This window comes from Amphiura filiformis, chromosome 9 (assembly GCF_039555335.1).
Source record: "Amphiura filiformis chromosome 9, Afil_fr2py, whole genome shotgun sequence".
NCBI classification, from domain to species: domain Eukaryota; kingdom Metazoa; phylum Echinodermata; class Ophiuroidea; order Amphilepidida; family Amphiuridae; genus Amphiura; species Amphiura filiformis.
The window spans coordinates 60,874,262-60,894,153 of NC_092636.1; the positions used below are offsets into that span (position 1 = coordinate 60,874,262).

At 36.4% G+C, this 19,892-nt stretch overlaps 1 protein-coding gene across 1 annotated transcript; it reads right to left on the reverse strand.

The window, feature by feature from the left end:
• Nucleotides 1-783: 783 nt before the first annotated feature.
• Nucleotides 784-5,198, reverse strand: LOC140161265 (uncharacterized). Its single transcript, XM_072184730.1, has 2 exons — nucleotides 5,086-5,198; nucleotides 784-3,329 (listed from the first exon to the last, which is right to left on the reverse strand). The coding sequence occupies exon 2, from the start codon at nucleotides 3,322-3,324 to the stop codon at nucleotides 1,723-1,725; it is 1,602 nt and encodes a 533-aa protein (XP_072040831.1). The 5' UTR covers nucleotides 3,325-3,329; nucleotides 5,086-5,198; the 3' UTR covers nucleotides 784-1,722.
• Nucleotides 5,199-19,892: the final 14,694 nt, after the last annotated feature.

A 19,892-nucleotide genomic window follows, 5' to 3' on the forward strand; every position in this document is an offset into this window, starting at 1 on the left:
TCCACCAAAGTCAGGGCCATGTCCTGGGTAGCCAATTGACCACCCAGATCAGACCACATACCCTGGGTAGCCAATTGACCACCCAAGTCAGAGCTTCACCTTAAGTAACCAACTACAAATCCAGCTCAGATCACATACCCTGGGTATCCAATTGACCACCCAAGTCAGAGTCATATCCTGGGCAGCCAATTGATAACCTAGATCAGAGCCATGTTCTGGGTAGCCAATTGACTACCCAGATCAGATCACATACCCTGAGTAACCAATTGACCACCCAAGTCAGAGCTCACACTAGGTAACCCATTGTCCACCCAAGTCAGAGCCACATCCTGGGTAACCAACTGACCACCCAGATCATAGCCTTGTTCTGGGTAGCCAATTGACCACCCAGATTAGAGCATACATGTACCCTGGGTAACCAATTCACTACCCAAGTCAGAGCGGCACCTTAGGTAACCAACTACAAACCCAGCTCAGATCACATACCCTGGGTAACAAATTTACTACCCAAGTCAGAGCTGCACCTTAGATAACCAACTAAACCCAGCTCAGATCACATACCCTGGGTATCCAATTGACTCCCCAAGTCAGAGCTGCACCTTAGATAACCAACTACAAACCCAGCTCAGATCACATACCCTGGGTAACCAATTGACTACCAAAGTCAGAGCTGCACCTTAGGTAACCAACTACAAACCCAGCTCGGATCACATACCCTGGGTAACCAATGACCACCCAAGTCAGAGCTGCACCTTCAGTAACCAACTACAAACCCAGCTCAGATCACATACCCTGGGTAACCAATTGACCACCCAAGTCAGAGCTCACATTAGGTAACCCATTGTCCACCCAAGATAGAGCCATGTATTGGGTAATCAATTGACCACCCAAGTCAGAGGCATGTCCTGGGTAGCCAATTGACCAACCAGATCAGAGCTCACAATAGGTAACCCATTGTCCACCAAAGTCAGGGCCATGTCCTGAGTAGCCAATTGACCACCCAGATCAGACCACATACCCTGAGTAACCAATTGACCACCCAAGTCAGAGCTCACACTAGGTAACCAATTGACCACCCAAGTCAGAGTCATATCCTGGGCAGCCAATTGATAACCTAGATCAGAGACATGTTCTGGGTAGCCAATTGACTACCCAGATCAGATCACATACCCTGAGTAACCAATTGACCACCCAAGTCAGAGCTCACACTAGGTAACCCATTGTCCACCCAAGTCAGAGCCATGTCCTGGTAGCCTATTGACCACCCAGATCCGATCACATACCCTGGGTAACTGATTGACCACCCAGATCAGAGCCACATTGTTTTTAATTTAAAAAAAATTGTTATGTTTTGCCAGATGAAACATAACTCAATAATAATCCTTTGATTCAACCCAACTGGGAATGATGAAAGTTAAACAAACTAAAATTAGTCTTTGTACAAGTCTTTTGGATAAATTGATACAAAAAACACCATAAGATGCATACTTTGGACCAGTTGCTTTTAAATTGTTAAGTACTATTACATACTCAAATGTAGGTATGTATGAACAACAGCAGTCATTTATGAGGTGTTTTTATGGATTTTTTCATGTTGTTTCTGATTTCCCAAAGTTCCTTTTTATTTAAATTTGTGACACCTTGAGTGACTAAAACTTTCGTTGCATAGATGCACAAGAATTTCTTCTCCTGTATGAATCAATTCATGTTGCTTCCTGGTTCCTAACCGAGTGAAAGTTTTGTTGTAGAGAAACTGCATTTGTGAGATTTTTCTCCTGTATGAATCAATTCATGTCGCTTCCTGGTTTCTAACCGAGTGAAAGTTTTGTTGCAGAAGCTGCATTTGTGAGGTTTTTGTCCTGAATGAGGCAATTCATGTTGCTTCTTGTCTCCTAACCAAGTGAAAGTTTTGTTGCAGTACCTACATTTGTGAGGTTTTTCTCCTGTATGGATCAATTCATGTTGCTTCTTGGTTTCTAACCGAGTGAAAGATTTGTTGCAGTAGCTGCATTTGTGAGGTTTTTCTCCTGTATGAGTCAATTCATGTCGCTTCTTGGTTTTTAACCAAGTGAAAGTTTTGTTGCAGTAGCTGCATTTGTGAGGTTTTTCTCCTGTATGGATCAATTCATGTTGCTTCTTGTCTCCTAATCGAGTGAAAGATTTGTTGCAGTAGCTGCATTTGTGAGGTTTTTCTCTTGTATGGATCAATTCATGTTGCTTTTTGGTTTCTAACCGAGTGAAAGATTTGTTGCAGTAGCTACATTTGTGAGGTTTTTCTCTTGTATGAGTCAATTCATGTTGCTTCCTGTCTCCTAACTGAGTGAAAGATTTGTTGCAGTAGCTGCATTTGTGAGGTTTTTCTCCTGTATGGATCAATTCATGTCGCTTCTTGGATTCTAACCCAGTGAAAGTTTTGTTGCAGTACCTACATTTGTGAGGTTTTTCTCCTGTATGAGTCAATTCATGTTGCTTCTTGTTTCCTAACTGAGTGAAAGTTTTGTTGCAGTAGCTGCATTTGTGAGGTTTTTCTCCTGTATGGGTCAATTCATGTCGCTTCTTTCCTCTTACACAAAAGAAAGATTTGTTGCAGTAGCTGCATTTGTGAGGTTTTTCTCCTGTATGAATCAATTCATGTTGCTTCTTATATTCTAACAGAGTGAAAGTTTTGTTGCAGTAGCTACATTTGTGAGGTTTTTCTCCTGTATGGATCAATTCATGTCCCTTCTTGGTTTCTAACCGAGTGAAAGTTTTGTTGCAGTAGCTACATTTGTGTGGTTTTTCTCCTGTATGGGTCAATTCATGTCGCTTTTTATATTCTAACAGAGTGAAAGTTTTGTTGCAGTAGCTGCATTTGTGAGGTTTTTTTCCTGTATGGGTCAATTCATGTCGCTTCCTTCCTCTTACACAAGTGAAAGATTTGTTGCAGTAGCTGCATTTGTGAGGTTTTTCTCCTGTATGGGTCAATTCATGTCGCTTCCTTCCTCTTACACAAGTGAAAGATTTGTTGCAGTAGCTGCATTTGTGAGGTTTTTCTCCTGTATGAATCAATTCATGTTGCTTCTTATATTCTAACAGAGTGAAAGATTTGTTGCAGTACCTACATTTGTGAGGTTTTTCTCCTGTATGGATCAATTCATGTCGCTTCTTAGTTTCTAACAGAGCAAAGGTTTTGTTGCAGTAGCTGCATTTGTGAGGTTTTTCTCCTGTATGGGTCAATTCATGTCGCTTCTTTCCTCTTACACAAGTGAAAGATTTGTTGCAGTAGCTGCATTCATGCGGCCTTTCTCCTGCTGCCCCTGCATGGCCCGGTGTACTTTTAGCCATTGTATCTGAAAAACAAATGTGTTGAAAATGTTAAGATTTGTGTCATATTTTTTGGATCCATTAAATTGTAAAGATCCTTGAATATCCTCATACAATCTGTGTGAGACAATTCGTCAGCTTCATTCCATAGTGGTGTAAGGTGTGTCGCCGCGAATAAACAACTTTTGGAGAAAATCAGGTTTGAAGAAATGCCAATATAAAATCGAGTTGTGTAAATCAGACATTCATTATATTTTATACTTGATGTGTAATTACTGTAGTAAAATAAATAGATTTCATCCTTGTGTAACTTTCAAAAGAAAAGGACATATTTACTGGCAAATTGAAAACATTAAGTTCATCAGAATCACACAAAACATGTGTCCCTAACCTTACACCCCCTCGGCCACAGTGTAATCCATATGGATGTTACTTTTTATAATTGATCTGTAATTACTGTAGTAAAATAAATAGATTTTATCCTTGCAGCAATGCAGTGGCATAGCCAAGGGGGAGCAAGGGGGGACAGCTGCCCCCTGTGAAAAGTCTTTCCCCCCTTTTGCCCCCCTGTGGGATGGTGGCCGCCCGACATTTAAGACTTTTTTGTGTTTCTGACCAAATTTACATTATATTTTGCCATTTTAACCTAAAAAGCGCCCATTTGTGCGCGCTTCGCGCGCATTTATTCACTTCTATACCATATTTCACCAGTTTAGCTTCAATATGGCAAAATTTTTCGCGCACTTCTCGCGCATTTGTAACATTAACTGATTTTGCTGCCAAAAGGTGCCCCCCTTAAAATTTGTCTTCTTTGCCCCCCCTCTGAGAAAGTGCTGGCTACGCCACTGCAGCAATGTAATCCATATGGCGTCACTTTACATCGGCGTCATTTCATTGTAGCATTAGGTAATATGCCAGTATGCAGTGCAATGTTTTTCATTTTGCCGATATTTCTTAGTTTATTTATTATTATAAAATGTGTACAAAAAGTGGAATAATTGTGGATACGTCACTCTGAAAAAGACAAAATTTTACTTTGTAAGGCAAAAAAAAAAGGTTTGTCTCAAAGCTCACGAGAAATTTAAAAACAAATGCGAAATGGGATTTAAAAATTTTTTTTTATTCCTGACTTTTTCATGGTATTTTGAGAAAAAAGTCTGATTTTTACAGATTTTTTTCTGGAAAAAAATTTAAAAAATAAATTTTGAAAAAAAAAAAAAAATTTCCGCATTTCTTTTTTGTCAAATCGTGCAATTTTACAAACGCGCGCGCAAGCTTTGAGACAAACCTTTTTTTTTTGTCTTATGTGTACACTGCTCCATAGACAATGTGTTGTAATTTCGTTCTGGTATACCAGAGCGAAATTCGAATTTCACGATATTTTTGCTAAACAAATTAATTTGTAAGAAATTTTTTTGTACATACACATTATGTAGCCAGAGGTTTCCAGTGATATAAAAATCTCAACTTTTTTTGAGAAAAGTGGGGGATGATGCTGTGGATCACGAAATGCCCTTTTAAGTATCGTTCCATGCCAGTGTTGGCGAGTACTGACCGTTTGGGAAGTCACAGGTACTGTTGGCAAAATTTGTAATTTGCAAAAATCAGTGAATATGGCGAATGTCGTAATAAACGAATACTAGCATGTGCACTATACCTGTTGGAACTCACACGCGGGAGTATGAGTTCCAATTATTGGAACTGACATAACACAGACTCGCCAACGAATTATTTTTTTAGTTGGCCTATAAATCATAATGACAGTTTGACACAACAACTTACAATACGGATCGTCCTCAGGAGGATGGATACTATTCTTGATCTTGATGACTGATAAAGACGATAAACGAGAGAAGACTGTTAAAACTAAAGAAATGTATGCTCGCTCTCAGCAGGTGAGTAGGCTCTGCACTATTTCACAAATTCGCGGTTTTAACTTCTACACAGCTCGTGTGCCATTATACTACCAAGGGCGCACACCACTAAATAACGTCCCATTGAAATACACATAAATATACATGAGAGTAAGATAGTTTTTCTACACAGCACTACAGCAGCTGCAGCATACCCCAGCTTACCCCATCGGCCAAGTGTTTTTTAAAATGCGTTATAAAAAACCAACTTCATATTAATGCTAATTTATTGCACAATGCTGCTGGCGAGTTTTCAATGAAATATTTCTTTGTGTCAAAACTGAAGCATCCGCTGTAATGTAGCCTATAATAATAATAATAATAATAATTCAAGGAAATCCCGCCTATTTTTTTCAGGCGCACCACTGCAACGGCAGTGTAAATTCGACAATTCACAGCGTCACTGCAGCGGCAGTGTAATTTTCAATTTCGATTTTTACATGTATAATCTATATCACCATTTCACAACATTACATAAACACAACTAATCTATTACCATCACTGAATACACAACTACTACTGCCCTGGAACCTAGGGGAAGGGGGTACAGATACCAGAACCGGGGGGTGATCCCCTACTCTTTCCGAATAGCTCTGACACTTTTAGCCCAAGGCTCGAACCCTCGTCTATCGTACCTCCCGGCCAGCAGCGCAACGCCTTAACCACTCGGCCATCTCGCCCTATAGGCCTAAAAGAATAATATGAAATTATGAATAGTCAACTGTACATCATATATATGACGATCCGGGATACCCATGCGTGCTACAGTTTATGTGGTTTAGGAGCCACAGAATTTAATTTTAATTTTATATACGCCGAAATATTTTTTGAAGCGAGTGAAAATGAAGAAATGTTCTGAAATAAACTTTGGGGTATAATGTAACTTAGTAACTAACCCCCCCCCCCCCTTAAATAATTACCATTATTCAAAAACGGGCGATTATATTACAAATCTGTAAAATCCGTTTGAAGCAGAATTTATTTCCACATATTTTGACACCTCATTTGTAGCAATTGACTAAATATTGACGTCACAGCGTACATTTAAATCAATGTAACCCAAGATTTGAAAGTTGCAGTAAATTGTATTGATTTTGTATTCAGTATAATGGAAGGAAATCTGTGTAATGATATCTTAGTGTTTTTGTATTGTATGTAAGTGCAACTTTCAAATCTGGACCTCACTACATTAAATTGACCGGTGTTTTATTGTTTTCTGGGCTATCGTATCAAATGAGGTGTCAAATTGCGCAGAAATAAATTCTGCTTCCAACGCATTTTACAGATTTGTAATACAATAGTCCCTTTTTGAATAATGGCCATTTTTAAGGGGGGTTAGTTACTTTTTTGTGGTGTTTATAACGATCCGAGATACCCATGCGTGCTACAGTTTATGTGGTTTAGGAGCCACGGAATTTAATTTTAATTTTATATACGCCAAAATGTCTTTTGAATTGAGTGAAAATGAAGGCTGAGAGTATGGTGAAAATTCTATGTAAACTAGAAACGTCGCGGTTTTCGACGCAAAGCGTCGAATGGGATGCCTCCACCATGGGGCGATTTAAATGTGTACAAATCCATTTTTAGTCATTTGACCTCAGATGACCCTTGGGTGACCCTGGATGACCCCAAAATGACATGCCAAAAATTTGGCTCTAAATGTTGACTGTACCCACCAAGTTTCATACCCATACGACCAATTTTATTAATTTGACCTTAGATGACCCCTGGGTGACCCCGAAATGACCATCCAAAAATGTGAATGTACCTACCAAGTTTCATGCCCATATGACTATTTTTAGTAATTTGAAGGATGACCCCGAAATGACCTTCCAAAAATTTGGCTCTAAATGTTGACTGTACCTACCAAGTTTCATGCCCATACGACCAATTTTATCAATTTGACCTTAGATGACCCCTGCATGACCCTGGATGACCCCAACATGACCTTCCAAAAAATTCCTGAAAATCTGAAGTCAATCCGCCCATCCACGCCCGAGATACAGCATCCGGACGGAAGCACGGAAGCTCGGAAGCTCGGACATTGCAAAAACAGTATGCCTCGCGGTGGAGGCATAAAAATACATTACACGTCGACCCCACCAAAGATTACTGTTTCGTTTTTATGGTATTGAAATTATTTTCTGAAATAAACTTTGCGGTATAATGTGGATTTTTTTTATATTGATGGAAAAAACATAGCGGAACGTCTATACAAGAAAACTGGTAGAATCTACCCGATAGACCTACGAAAAATCTGCTGATTTGGTTAAAATGGAAGTTCTTTATCAACAGTTAGCCGATATTGCCAGCTTTAATTTGCTTTTTATTTCATGCAAATGTGACATGGCATTCAAAAGTTACACTTGATTGAAGCGAAGTCATTTCGCGAAGTTTTTGCAAAGTATCAATATCACCAGTTGAAAACAACATAATACATAACAATTGCATTTCTTATGTATAACATTGTTTTTCAAGTGGCGATATTTAGCATATTTTTGGTTAAAAATAAATTATTGCTAAATTAGTGTCTAGAAACACAATTTAAGTGATGAAATTAAATCTTGTAATTATTTGTGATGTTTATTGTCAAGAAAATATGCACAAATGACGTTTAATTTGCATATAAAATGCAAAATTGACGTTAAATTTGCATATCAAATCTTAAAACGACTATCTTAAAATGTCAAATTTCCAAAATTTTAAATTTTGAAACAAGATATCTCAAGAATGGTATATTGCATTAATCTGAAAATTTTCAGAACTATTCTATAGACAATTCTGCTTGTACCTATACATTAAGTTTGAGTTTTGAACCAGAGCACCTATAATCATGCACAAAGACACTTTTTCGGATGTCGAGTACAAGGATTCCGATTCTGACATTAGTTTGACATTACGGCATCATTTTCACCCAGAAATCCAAGATGGTGGCCGGCACCATCTTGAAAAATTGAGTTTTGAACCAGAGGACCTAAAATCGTGTACAAAGACACTTTTTTTGGATAAGTCGACCACAAGGATTTCAAATTTGACATACTTTGACATTATGACCTCATTTTTACCCAGAAATCCAAGATGGTGGCCGCCGGCGCCATCTTGAAAAAATAAGTTTTGAACCAGAGTACCCAAAATCGTGTACAAAGACACTTTTTCGGGTACATTAAACTGACGTTATAACATAATGTTTTCCCAGAAATCCAAGATGGCCCCCATTTGGTAGAGCGTAAATGTGATTTTTGAATGAGAGAAGAAGCATAAGTGTGTCATTTCCGCCTTATTTGGGGTTCATGTCCCCTACATGGGGTTTAAACTGCCTTAACTTGAGTTTACATCCCGTATCTAGGGATAAGGCGCCTTATCTGTGGTTTAGACGGCCATATCCTGTGTTTACATTCCTTACCTGTGGCTAAGATGTCTTAACCTTAACATATCGCAGTCTAAACCCAGATAAGGCATCTAAACCCCAGATAATGCGCCGTAACTCCAGATAAGGGACGTAGACCCCCCGATAAAGCCGATTTTAGTACGCAAGTAGCTATATTGCATCACAGAAGAAACTAGCTATCTTCTGCTGATTTTAGTATATAGTTTGATCAGCTCACAATTGGTGGGAATTGGGCTATCCCATTTAAATAAAATTCACAGAGAGAGGTTGCGCTATATACTCAATAAATCTGTGAGGGCCGCACACTGCGGCTAAACAATTCCAGACCATTTTCACTGATATTTGGGAATGTATTACTGAGAGCAACACAATATCCTATCCCATTCTTTTGACCAGCTATAAAGCACCTACTCGGTACAAATATATCGTTTCTCTTGCCACTGGATGTTGTTATTATCACCTCAAGTAATGTTATTTATGCAAATACCGTAGAATTCCGTCTAGAAGCATATATGCCTCTAAACGAGGGGTTTTTTTTAACGAAAGATATGAAAGGCCAATACCCTTCTCAAAAACAATGCAATAGATTGGTCTTACAAATATACATGTTTGTACAGCCGCCTTTATCAGTAATATAGTTGTTCAAACTCCAAATAACGTTTTTGTTGAGAGTGTCTGCCTCTTGTCTCTTGTGTCAAAAAAACCTCGTTTAGAGGCATATATATGCTTGTAGACGGAATTTTACGGTATTCGTACAATGGTAAAAAATACAGCACAATGTCAATTGCACAACCATAAGCAGGCAATATTTGTTTTATATAACATTGCAAAAAAATTCTATTCCAGTCGTTAAATTGTACTAATTATTCATCATTATATAAAAATAGTCTACATGTATATAATTTCTCCATCCCATGGAAGATCTTAGGTTCACAATGAAATAATGACAATTCAGAGACATTTGTTTAACTTGCACACATTTGAATATTTATTCATCAAGGACATTTAACGTTGTATGTATTAATCTTGTTCTCATAAAACATCCCTTCTTGCTTGTCCTTTTGGAAGGGCACACAATAATATTAATATTAATAATAATAATACAATAATAATATAACTGTACACACGAAAACACACTATGAAAACAAGGACAAAAACAATGCCTTATGTAATAATATAATATAGATAATAGTTCACAACATATAACTTGGTTCAGTTATATGTGGAAAAAAGTATATATTCTTTCTTTCTTTTTCTTTATTGGTTCAACAGTAAGGCAGCAGCAAAAAATGGTAAGTAACAAACAAGGTTGGTCTACTCATTAAAAAGGTGTCAATTTGTTTCTATTTCACTCGGCACAGTTCAATAAGCTGCATTGCATTGTGTAGTGAAGCAATTGACCTCTTGTTGTTTGGGTATGAGAATTCATCACCAGAACACACATGGCTTGCTTATAGAAATATTGTTTATTGAACTGTGCCGTATGCTATGAGAGCTTGGGTTTTTATTTGCAACATTCTTTCAAGTTTTGTCCCTCCTGTTAAGACGGCATATGGCACATTGACATAGAATTGGATATTCTAGTTGAAACACATACGCCCCCTATGGAAGACATGACTTGCATTTTCCACACAGGGAGTTTGAATTTCAAATGGGGTTACTTGAATCGGCAACTCCATTTAAAATCAACACACACTGTGTGGAAGATGTCATGTCTTCCATGCAGGGTGTATGGATTGCAACTGGAATAACACAATTTTCAGGAGAGAACGCATTGGTAATGTTTTTTTGAGCCATGATTTAATGACAAAGACACTTTTTATGAAAAAACTACTGAATTGTAATTTTGTTATCAACATAGTAATGCCCAAAACCAGCAAAACACGGGATAATATAAGACCAGAAAATAAACCCACTCATCTATCACGGATAGCAAAAATATAAACTGTTCATGAACAGGAAAAACAAAATAGTTTAACTTATGAAACTCAGTTTCAAAGTTATTGATTTCATTGAAACTCATTATTTGAAAAGGCCATTATTATAATAAAACAAAATTCCAACATGATAAATGAATTAAGTGAAAAGAATTTCACCAATTAAAAAACAGCAACTCTGTTTGAATTACCATAGATGATTGATTCGTATATATATTTCAGTTAAATTCAATCAAAAAAATCTTGATGGTTCTTGAAAGTATAAAACTGAATTGTTAGCATGGTTTTATTCAAGCCTTAGCAACGAACAAGTGACTTTTGTTCAAACAATGTACTTGCTTGTTATGTACAAACTGCCCATATCATTGGTCATCTTGTTCTGTTGCTCAGACCTACTCTTTAAAATCATGTTACAGATCAACTTTAATATCAAACATTTATTTTATAATATAGCATCAATAAAAAGTATAACTGCTCACAGGCAGCAAATACAGCACATTGAAAATAAGAACCTTACAGAATTGTGCATCTGAATGAGCTGTGATATTTGATTAATTTCAGAGCTCACTTCATACAAACACATTGCATCACATCCATGACAATGTTCAAGCATGACCTTTGACACTGTGGTTTGGATATTACGAGGGTCATTCAAAAAAGTTCCACCTCAACACTAGTTCTGAAGCTGAATATTTTGAATGACCCTTGTATATTAGTTACCATAATACAAGGTTCTGTAGTTTACATTAGCACATATATAAACTAGTGAACTTTGCCTTCAGACATGATGTAAGTAAGTGTCATCTATGGGTATGAACAAGTCAAAGCAATAAAACGATGTATGGAAATAAAAAATACTGATTTTCAAGCATCCACTTAGTGATAGATATTTTCTCGTTTTTTTGTATAAAAAAGAAATACATGGGTACACAGAGACAGCCATCGTTTGAGTACAAAAGTAAATTGTTCTATTTTTTGCTTTTCAGCTTTTACAAATATTTGATGTTGCTTGTCCATAGAAACCACATACTCCTACTTCTTATCTAATAAACAAGCTGGGCTGGCTATTTAAAACAATATTACTACAATGTGTTAACTCCGTCAGATGAGTTGAAAACCGCTTCCAAGATATTATTATGAACACTAATACCATACAATAATTTGATAGAAAAATATCTTTTTTTATTTTCACAAAGCTGTAAAGCTGGCTTCTACACTAGAAAGAAGCAGGAGTACAATAATTTATTATTCTTCGTTTGTTTCTTTGTTTGTCATTCTCACCATTGTCTATTACACATTATATTAACAAGAATAGTGTGACGGAATGTCCAACTTTATACAAACCATTTTGGTAACTGTACAAAAAAAAGGAGTGGCAAGAATCTATACATAAACATGTAATTGTCTCAACCCCATAGGCTCAGTTTGCAGGATTAGATGAAGAGTCCACAAGTATAAATAGCCATGCAGAACTGTGTGAACTTTATCCTTTAGGGAGGGATTGTGCTGTGATAAAGAGTGCTTTGTCATACCAGTATCGATGTCTTAATCAACAACAGTTTATTAATGTAATATAACACACTATTTCTGCCATAAAAACACCAGAATTAAATGGATCTCATGGCAAATAACATACACAGCTGCTGTGACAGGCACCTGAATCCCATTTTCTAACAGACTGGAAAACATCAACACACCACAAGTGTCAGTCAATATTTCAATTCCAAGATTTCACTTATAAAAGTGTTTTTTCCCTGATTTGATATATTTACACATTTTAAGATTGGATAGTAAGCACACACTTAGCCATAACACCCTCAAACTGAAGACAATTAAACCTGTAGTTTGATATATTGTTCAAAGTAGAAGTAAAACAATTACTGATTGAAACATAGGACAGGTGGCTTATTGTGTTTTCCAGTACTGTAAGGTACCTGTCACTTTAAAAGCACAAAAAAATCCACAAACAAGTCGTTTTTCAATTGTGTATAATACAGCTTGGTTTAAGAGGTATTCTGCTAATGGCCAGGTTGTCAGCCAGGATAACACTGCTGTATTATTTCGCTGTTTATTAGTACACCATATTAAAAAACAAAACAGAAAAACATGAAATGACCCTGCAAACCAATTTATTGATTAGCGTCAAATGGCTCCATGTCACCATGAACACATATGTATACTTCTCTGAATATTCATGGGATTGCCTGGACTCGCAGCTGCTTTTCAATAAATACCTGCAATTTGTCAGTCGATTAAGCATACTGAGATTAACGTAGGCTCCACACATGTATGCGAGTTAAGTACATGATTTTAGTATATCCATACTTAGATTGAGTTGGCGGTTATATTTCTAGCTGCATTATCTTCCAGTTATAACATTTGAATGAATATCTTTAAGTGGATGGCAGTGTAAAGAAGACAGCACTGGAAGAGAGAAAACACTCCTTCAGATTCTAGGACCTGAGTTAACTGTGACCTGCAAGGCCTCGGAAAAGTTTCCAGATCCAACAACTCAATTTAAATTGTATTACATCATAATTTGAAATCAAAATTTCACTGTGTGAGACAACTTTAAGTGGGTGCACATTTGGTGTGCATCTACTGACCAGGGCCCAAATTCTCATAACAATATCCTAAGATATAAAACAGACTGTATCACCCTCCCTGTACTGTGTGTCAAACCATAAGGCTACTACCATGACCAGCTAGAGATTTGCTTAGTTCCATTGACCACCTGCAACACCTCCGTAGATGTATTTGTATCTGGCTATTGGCCTTGGTCACAGGTATGCACTGTAGTTCCACACAACTAAAACGCAGCCATGCAGTACACAGATGGTGATACACAGCTATAAACACCCTCTAAGATACAACTTAAGGATATTGTCACAAGAATTTGTTTCCTCAATCTTCTTATTCTTTCAAAATAACACTGCACCCAAACTTGTAGAGTACACATTGAAGTTGGATACAACATAATCATACAATAGGTCCCATGACTTGTACTGGTTTAAGGGACTTGAAATGCATTTCTGAGAACAATCCCTTACTCTACCTTGTAAATTTGTGACTACATTCTATGGAATGTTCTTGTCCAATCAGTCAGAATGATACCATGTATGTTTTACTCTTATTCCTCCGTAATAAAAAATAAATAACAATATATCTTTCCAATTTGCATACATCAGTCCAATTTGATCACCCTGTATTTCAGTCCTTGATAAAACAATACCAATGAAATGGTTGCTACCTAGTCTTCCCTTTTGTATACTCTGTCCACATGAAGAATGACAAATTTCAAATGCATCATGCTTTGATTGCAATGCAACATGCATTTCTGTGACTTTAAATATCAATCTTTCATCCACACACACATGGCAAGTTGCTATTTTAGCTTTTGCATGGCATCCTGGGCCTATTGTGGTAGGTATGAATTTAGCATTCGTAAGTTCTAAACCCTTCTGCAAAGTTAAATTCATAATTTTTAAGTGGCTGCATATTAACCACAATGGGTTGATTTGCCAATGTACTACATACATGTCGGACAGTATTTTACTAATTACATGTCCTTGTAAGGGGCAAAATCGGGCACTTTGAGCAAAGTTAGTTTAGTTGTACTCCTTGCATATGTGCATATGGGTTGTCTGATGTCAGGGAAGCAAATTCACAATACTGTATATTTATAGTCTTAGCCAGTCGGTGCATATTTCATTGGGTGCAGTTTCACATTACGAGTATTGGCTCAAAGGGCTGGCGACAATGACTTGCCGAAATTAAAAATACTATATAACATTATCATTGAAGTAGTGATTTACTTCAAAAATGTGATCTGGAATCAAAATGAATATGAAAGTAAATATTAAATGGAATAAAAATAAATTGGGAAGCACACTATAATCGAACAAGATAAAACCTATCAAAAGTAATTCACATGGAAGCCAAGCTTTGGCAGCAAAAATTGGGAGAACTGTTATATTTTCACCATGGGATACAAGGCCAAGTAAAACCTGTTGAAATCATTGTTATGTGAGATGCTTTTAGGTGAGCAACCATCATCACAGTATTATATGACACACATCAACTCATCACAAACACCTTGTGTATTATTTAGGCACAATATCTTTTTTGGTCCTATAGCGCTATCGGTGCCCGAAGAAGTACCGACGAGTCTTTTTATCGTACCCTGAACATTTGTACAGTGCATTTGTTTTTTATTTAAATGAAAAACAACACTATGCAACTGTTAATTATTATGCTTGATACAAATTATTTTATCTCCAGGGAGTGATGTACAAGAGTTACCGGTACCTAATCGGGCACTGATAATTCTATAGGACCAAATTGGATGTGGTGCCTTATCATATAGCAAGTTTCTACTTACAACACGGCAGAACACCACTTTTGCAGTACTATTACCAACATATCTTTAACCGGTATCAGGCTGTTTCTACTGATAACACTTTACTAGTATGCTTTACCGGTATCCAGGCTGTTTCTACTGATAGCACTTTACTAGTATGCTGTATGCTTAGCACCATGCAATATGGTATTCAGGCATGCTACCTCAATTAGAAATACTGGTATGGGGTGTTTCCACTCAACTGTAAAACAGGTAGACCTGTGTCCGACACAGTTATGTTCTCAGCAGTAATAGTTACATCTGCCAATCCTTGTACAATAATAATGCATAATTAAAACCATTTGTTTCTTGAGATTCTTATCTATAAATACAATTTGCATTCAGATTTCATTGTTTGCATTAAAAAGATTTCTTGCATAAATGGAGATTTATGACCAACCTGGTCTATTTATTGTTTTCTTTAAATCTGGATTTGAATATTCTTTACAGTTGATCAGTATAATGGAAGTTTGTCCATGTTATGTCAGCACCAGTAGTGTAACACCCAAACCCAAGTTCACTTTAAAATAAAACATCTTATGCATAATGAGACATTTGGCTTATGGTGAGGTTGTTCTTTCAGAGCGAACATTCATTTTTTTGTGGAATAAAATCTTGTGATGTACCCACAATGCAATGTACCCATAATGCACTATGGGTAAATACTAGCATTTGTGATTTTCAGCATGGAAGGGATTACAACTGAAGCATTGTGGGATATAATAGTGAATTGTGGGTAAAGATGAAAATACATTCGCCAGTTCAATACATATATGAAATATGTGCAGTATGTCATCAACAATAGATTATGTACAGGTAATTATTCAGTTTGAAAACAATGGATGCATTGTCACTTCATTATGATAAAAACTTACCATGTTTTCATGAATTACAAACAGTAGTATGATGAATACATACATGTATATCCTATTGAATATGATGTATTTCTTTGTTTACATCATAGTGAACAACATGGAATACATCATTGACACATCCAATGTTACAAATTATGAAAATGCTGATAAACAAACACAAATTCTTGCCCCAATAACAATTTTGGCTTGAACTAAAAGCTCAGTTCATCATATCTGACCAACCTAAGCCCTATATTTGCCATCTTATAATGAGCTTGAACTGAACAGATTAGACCCAGAGAGTACAGACTCAAATGTGTGTTATGCTACTACGCTATAATATATCCACCATTTAGGTTTGTCGCGCATGGAGGACAAATAGTGTACCTCGCTCATTTATCTGCGTAAGTCTGAAGTGGAATGATTATTGGCGTCTTTAAGCTTTAGCCTTACAATGGTTTGCATATGTGATGTGATCAAGCAAAATCAGTCAAAGTCGGAAATATTGATCAAACAAAGTATTTAGTTCCTTTTGTTTCCTATTGTTTTGGAAAACTCTTTAACTGCTCATATCTTTTGAACTGATTATCCAAATTCAATGGGGTTTTCTGCAAAATGTAGCTTTGCAAATGCTGCTCACAATCTATAAGAAACGGAAAATTGAATATGACCGACTTGAGACTGATTTTGCTTGATCACACCACATAATTGTAGCATGAGTTTTTGGTACAACACGTCACATGTAAAATGCAACCAAGCACACACTGTAAATCCAAGTTTCTGGAGGTACACTATTTTGCCCTACATGAGCGACACACAAAAATGGCAAGTCAGTACTCTTCGGTTCAACCTCATTGGTCCCTACCCTTCCCATACATTGCACCATATTATGGTCAACTGATAATGAACTGACAATGCCAACAACATCAAATAATTCTCTCTGCATACGCAGCCATTCTGATCAAACTTGATTAATTACAATGACTTGAATCAAGGGTATGAATAGAATACATCCGTATGCACACCTGTGGAAAAGCAGTATGTACACTCTGTACACTCTGTACACTCAAAAATTACAGTCTTCAAAATTTTTATAACTCTCACTTGCTCTCTCACTTAAATATATTACAAATTTCAGAAATATAATTTTTGCTTTGTTTTACTTTTCTCCATTAGCTCAATAATGCAGGATAACACCTAACCCAGCAATTTGTAAAATAGTACAATTCTTAATCCAACATGGATGCAACATTACACATAAACTACCCTCCAGAATCAAGTCCAAAATTGGGACCTCGGTTCAGTTCAAACAATACAAGATGTTCACCAGTGGTTGAAAGGTTTTCTTTTCAATAAATATAGGGTTTGAATTTTTATTGGACACTTATGAGACACTTAATCCAATTGATACATTTTAGTAATAAGTTAAAGGAGGGGAGACCAATTTTTCATTTTGGTGGAAAAACATCTGGTATTTTGATACAACTTTGTGCAAACTTATAAATATGAAGGCAATGTTTTTCTTTTTATTATCATTCAATTGTTTTTCTCTTTTAACACAAGGCACAGATCCATTCAAAAATGTGACTCAAAGTCACTATATCATTAAAAATTTATGGCAAGGGACCTCAATAGCATTGTAATTTCTATGAAATTGTAACAATTAATATCCCATATACGAACATGGAGATATGGAAGTTTAGTGTTTTTGTACACATATGGCCAAGAATAAATCCTTTTCCAGACTGAATGGAGCAGAATAAATAACACACTTTCAGCTATAAGAACAATCACAATTTTATATATTAAGGAAGTCACTTGTGAGTTGTCAGTTCAAAGCACTTACGAATTTGTCATTTTACTCTCTCTATAATAATATTTTGTTGTCAATTTTTGATCTGTTAGGTAAAACATCATGATCGTATTGTTTTTCAACTTTTTAGAAGGGCTACTTTTTCAACCAATCAACAGCAGAACAAGCGCCCTCTCTCTTTCTCTCATTACACCTTCATCAGATCTACGTACATAAGGTATTAAATCGTTTTCAAGTTGCTAAAATCAGTCACATCTTTGTTCTTTAAAAACGTCAATGCAACAAAGCAGCGACATATTTCTTTTACATAATAAATAAATAATTTTTGTTTCTAATTTCTTGGGCCAGCACCTGGAACATTGTACTCTTAGCCTATTACACATGCATGGAAGTACTTTCATAATAATCAACCCAACTTGTGAAATGCATAGCACAATATTCTAGTGGTATCATTCTTTTTTTGCCAGTTTTGGAATTCTGAACGGTTTTGGTGGCATTTTATTTATTCCTACATATGGAATGCTTGGAGCACGTAAAAGTTAACTGCATTGGCTGCCTCGAGCACAAAACTGTTAGCTGCATATGTTTAACCTTGGCAGTTAACTCTTTTGTGCACCAGGCAGCCCATGTAGTTGACTTTTTGTAATCCAACCAGCCCATGTATGTGTCAACAAATTCACAAGCTTTTAAATTCACAGTTTCACACTGAAATGAAAATAATATAATACTATGTGAATATTCCAGCTATACTGCAAGTCTTTTTTGGGTTGTATTTGCAAGATAATCAGCCTAATTTGTTTTCTTTAATAGAGCTGGTGTTATTCCACCTAGTGTCATCATATTAAGTAGCGCCACTATAACAACATACTTGACTGTGGCATGGCGCCATCAGCAACCATTTTGTAGTGAATATAACTAATACAGATTACATGATACTCCAAATAATTACAGGTTTAATCCTGATGAGTGAATGAATGGACAGCCATTGACTACATGTTGATCAAACCCACAAACAATATTAATCAAAGGTGTATTCCATGCGACATGACTTGATGCCATTTGTAACCTGTTAAAGCAAAATCTACCAGAAGCTAACCAGATAAGATTCTGGTAATTAAACGCTTGCAAACTATAAAGAAAATAATAAGTAAATTCACTTGTGTTTTCTTCATCTCTTTTAAAACTTATCTTATCGTTTGCCAAATTAACATGAAATCTTTACTTCCAAATTTTGCTGTAACAGGTCACATAGTGACACGGTCTGTATCCACTCAAGTCTATACAAACACATTGGACTGAGTGGATTTGATGATTCAGATCATGTCATATGATAATGCCATATTAATTCTGCATCTGTTTCACCTGTCGTTTCTGATACACACACAAACACACACATTGTAAAGTGGAAGTAGTGTTGGATGATCAATTCACCTGAAATATCTAGCCTCTACGTCATCGCAAAGTTCCCAACCATTTCTGCAACAAATCCCCATTGGGCTATTCCACCTCCTATATGGAAGACATTACCATAATCTCCCATACAGGGGGGTGTAGATTTCAAATGGATTCACCTATTCAGGTAACCATACCCATAATGAAATTCACACTCCCTGTGTGAACGATGATGGTCATGTCTTCCATAGAGAGTGTGTGTATGTCAACTGGAATAGCCCAAGTTTTTTGAAAATATTACTAATCGTAACCCTGTGCCAAAATTGTGCCAATTTTTGCAAGTTCTTCTTGCTAACCCATGTTTGAGCTTGTGACCCAACCTTTTCCACCATTTTAGATACAAATTGTTGGATCTGGAATGGTTCTCACTGATGTTCTGGAATTCAAAGAATCTTTCACAATGTGTATTTCAAATGGAGTAGCCATGGATTGTGACCCAGTGGTTGGGAACCCTTTCTCTAGTGGAATATCATGTCTTCACAATACTGTACATACCAACAAACATATTTCTTGGGCAAAGTTCAATAGGTTTATGCACCATTTTAACATATTGGAGTTATTTAGATAACTTCAAAGCACCAGTGCTACCTTTGAGGTTTTTCTACAGAACCTGTATATTTACAGGCCAGCATTCCCCACTCATTTGCATAATCTAGGGCACCTTAAAATAACCATGATATTTCTTGCATACTATATATGGAATATTGAACTTTGACCTGGAAAAATGCAAATATTTCAGACAGTATTATGGTACAGATCAACATCAAGTATCTTTGACATGATACCCCATAATGCACCGCTTTCATTATAAATATAATAACATACAATAATCA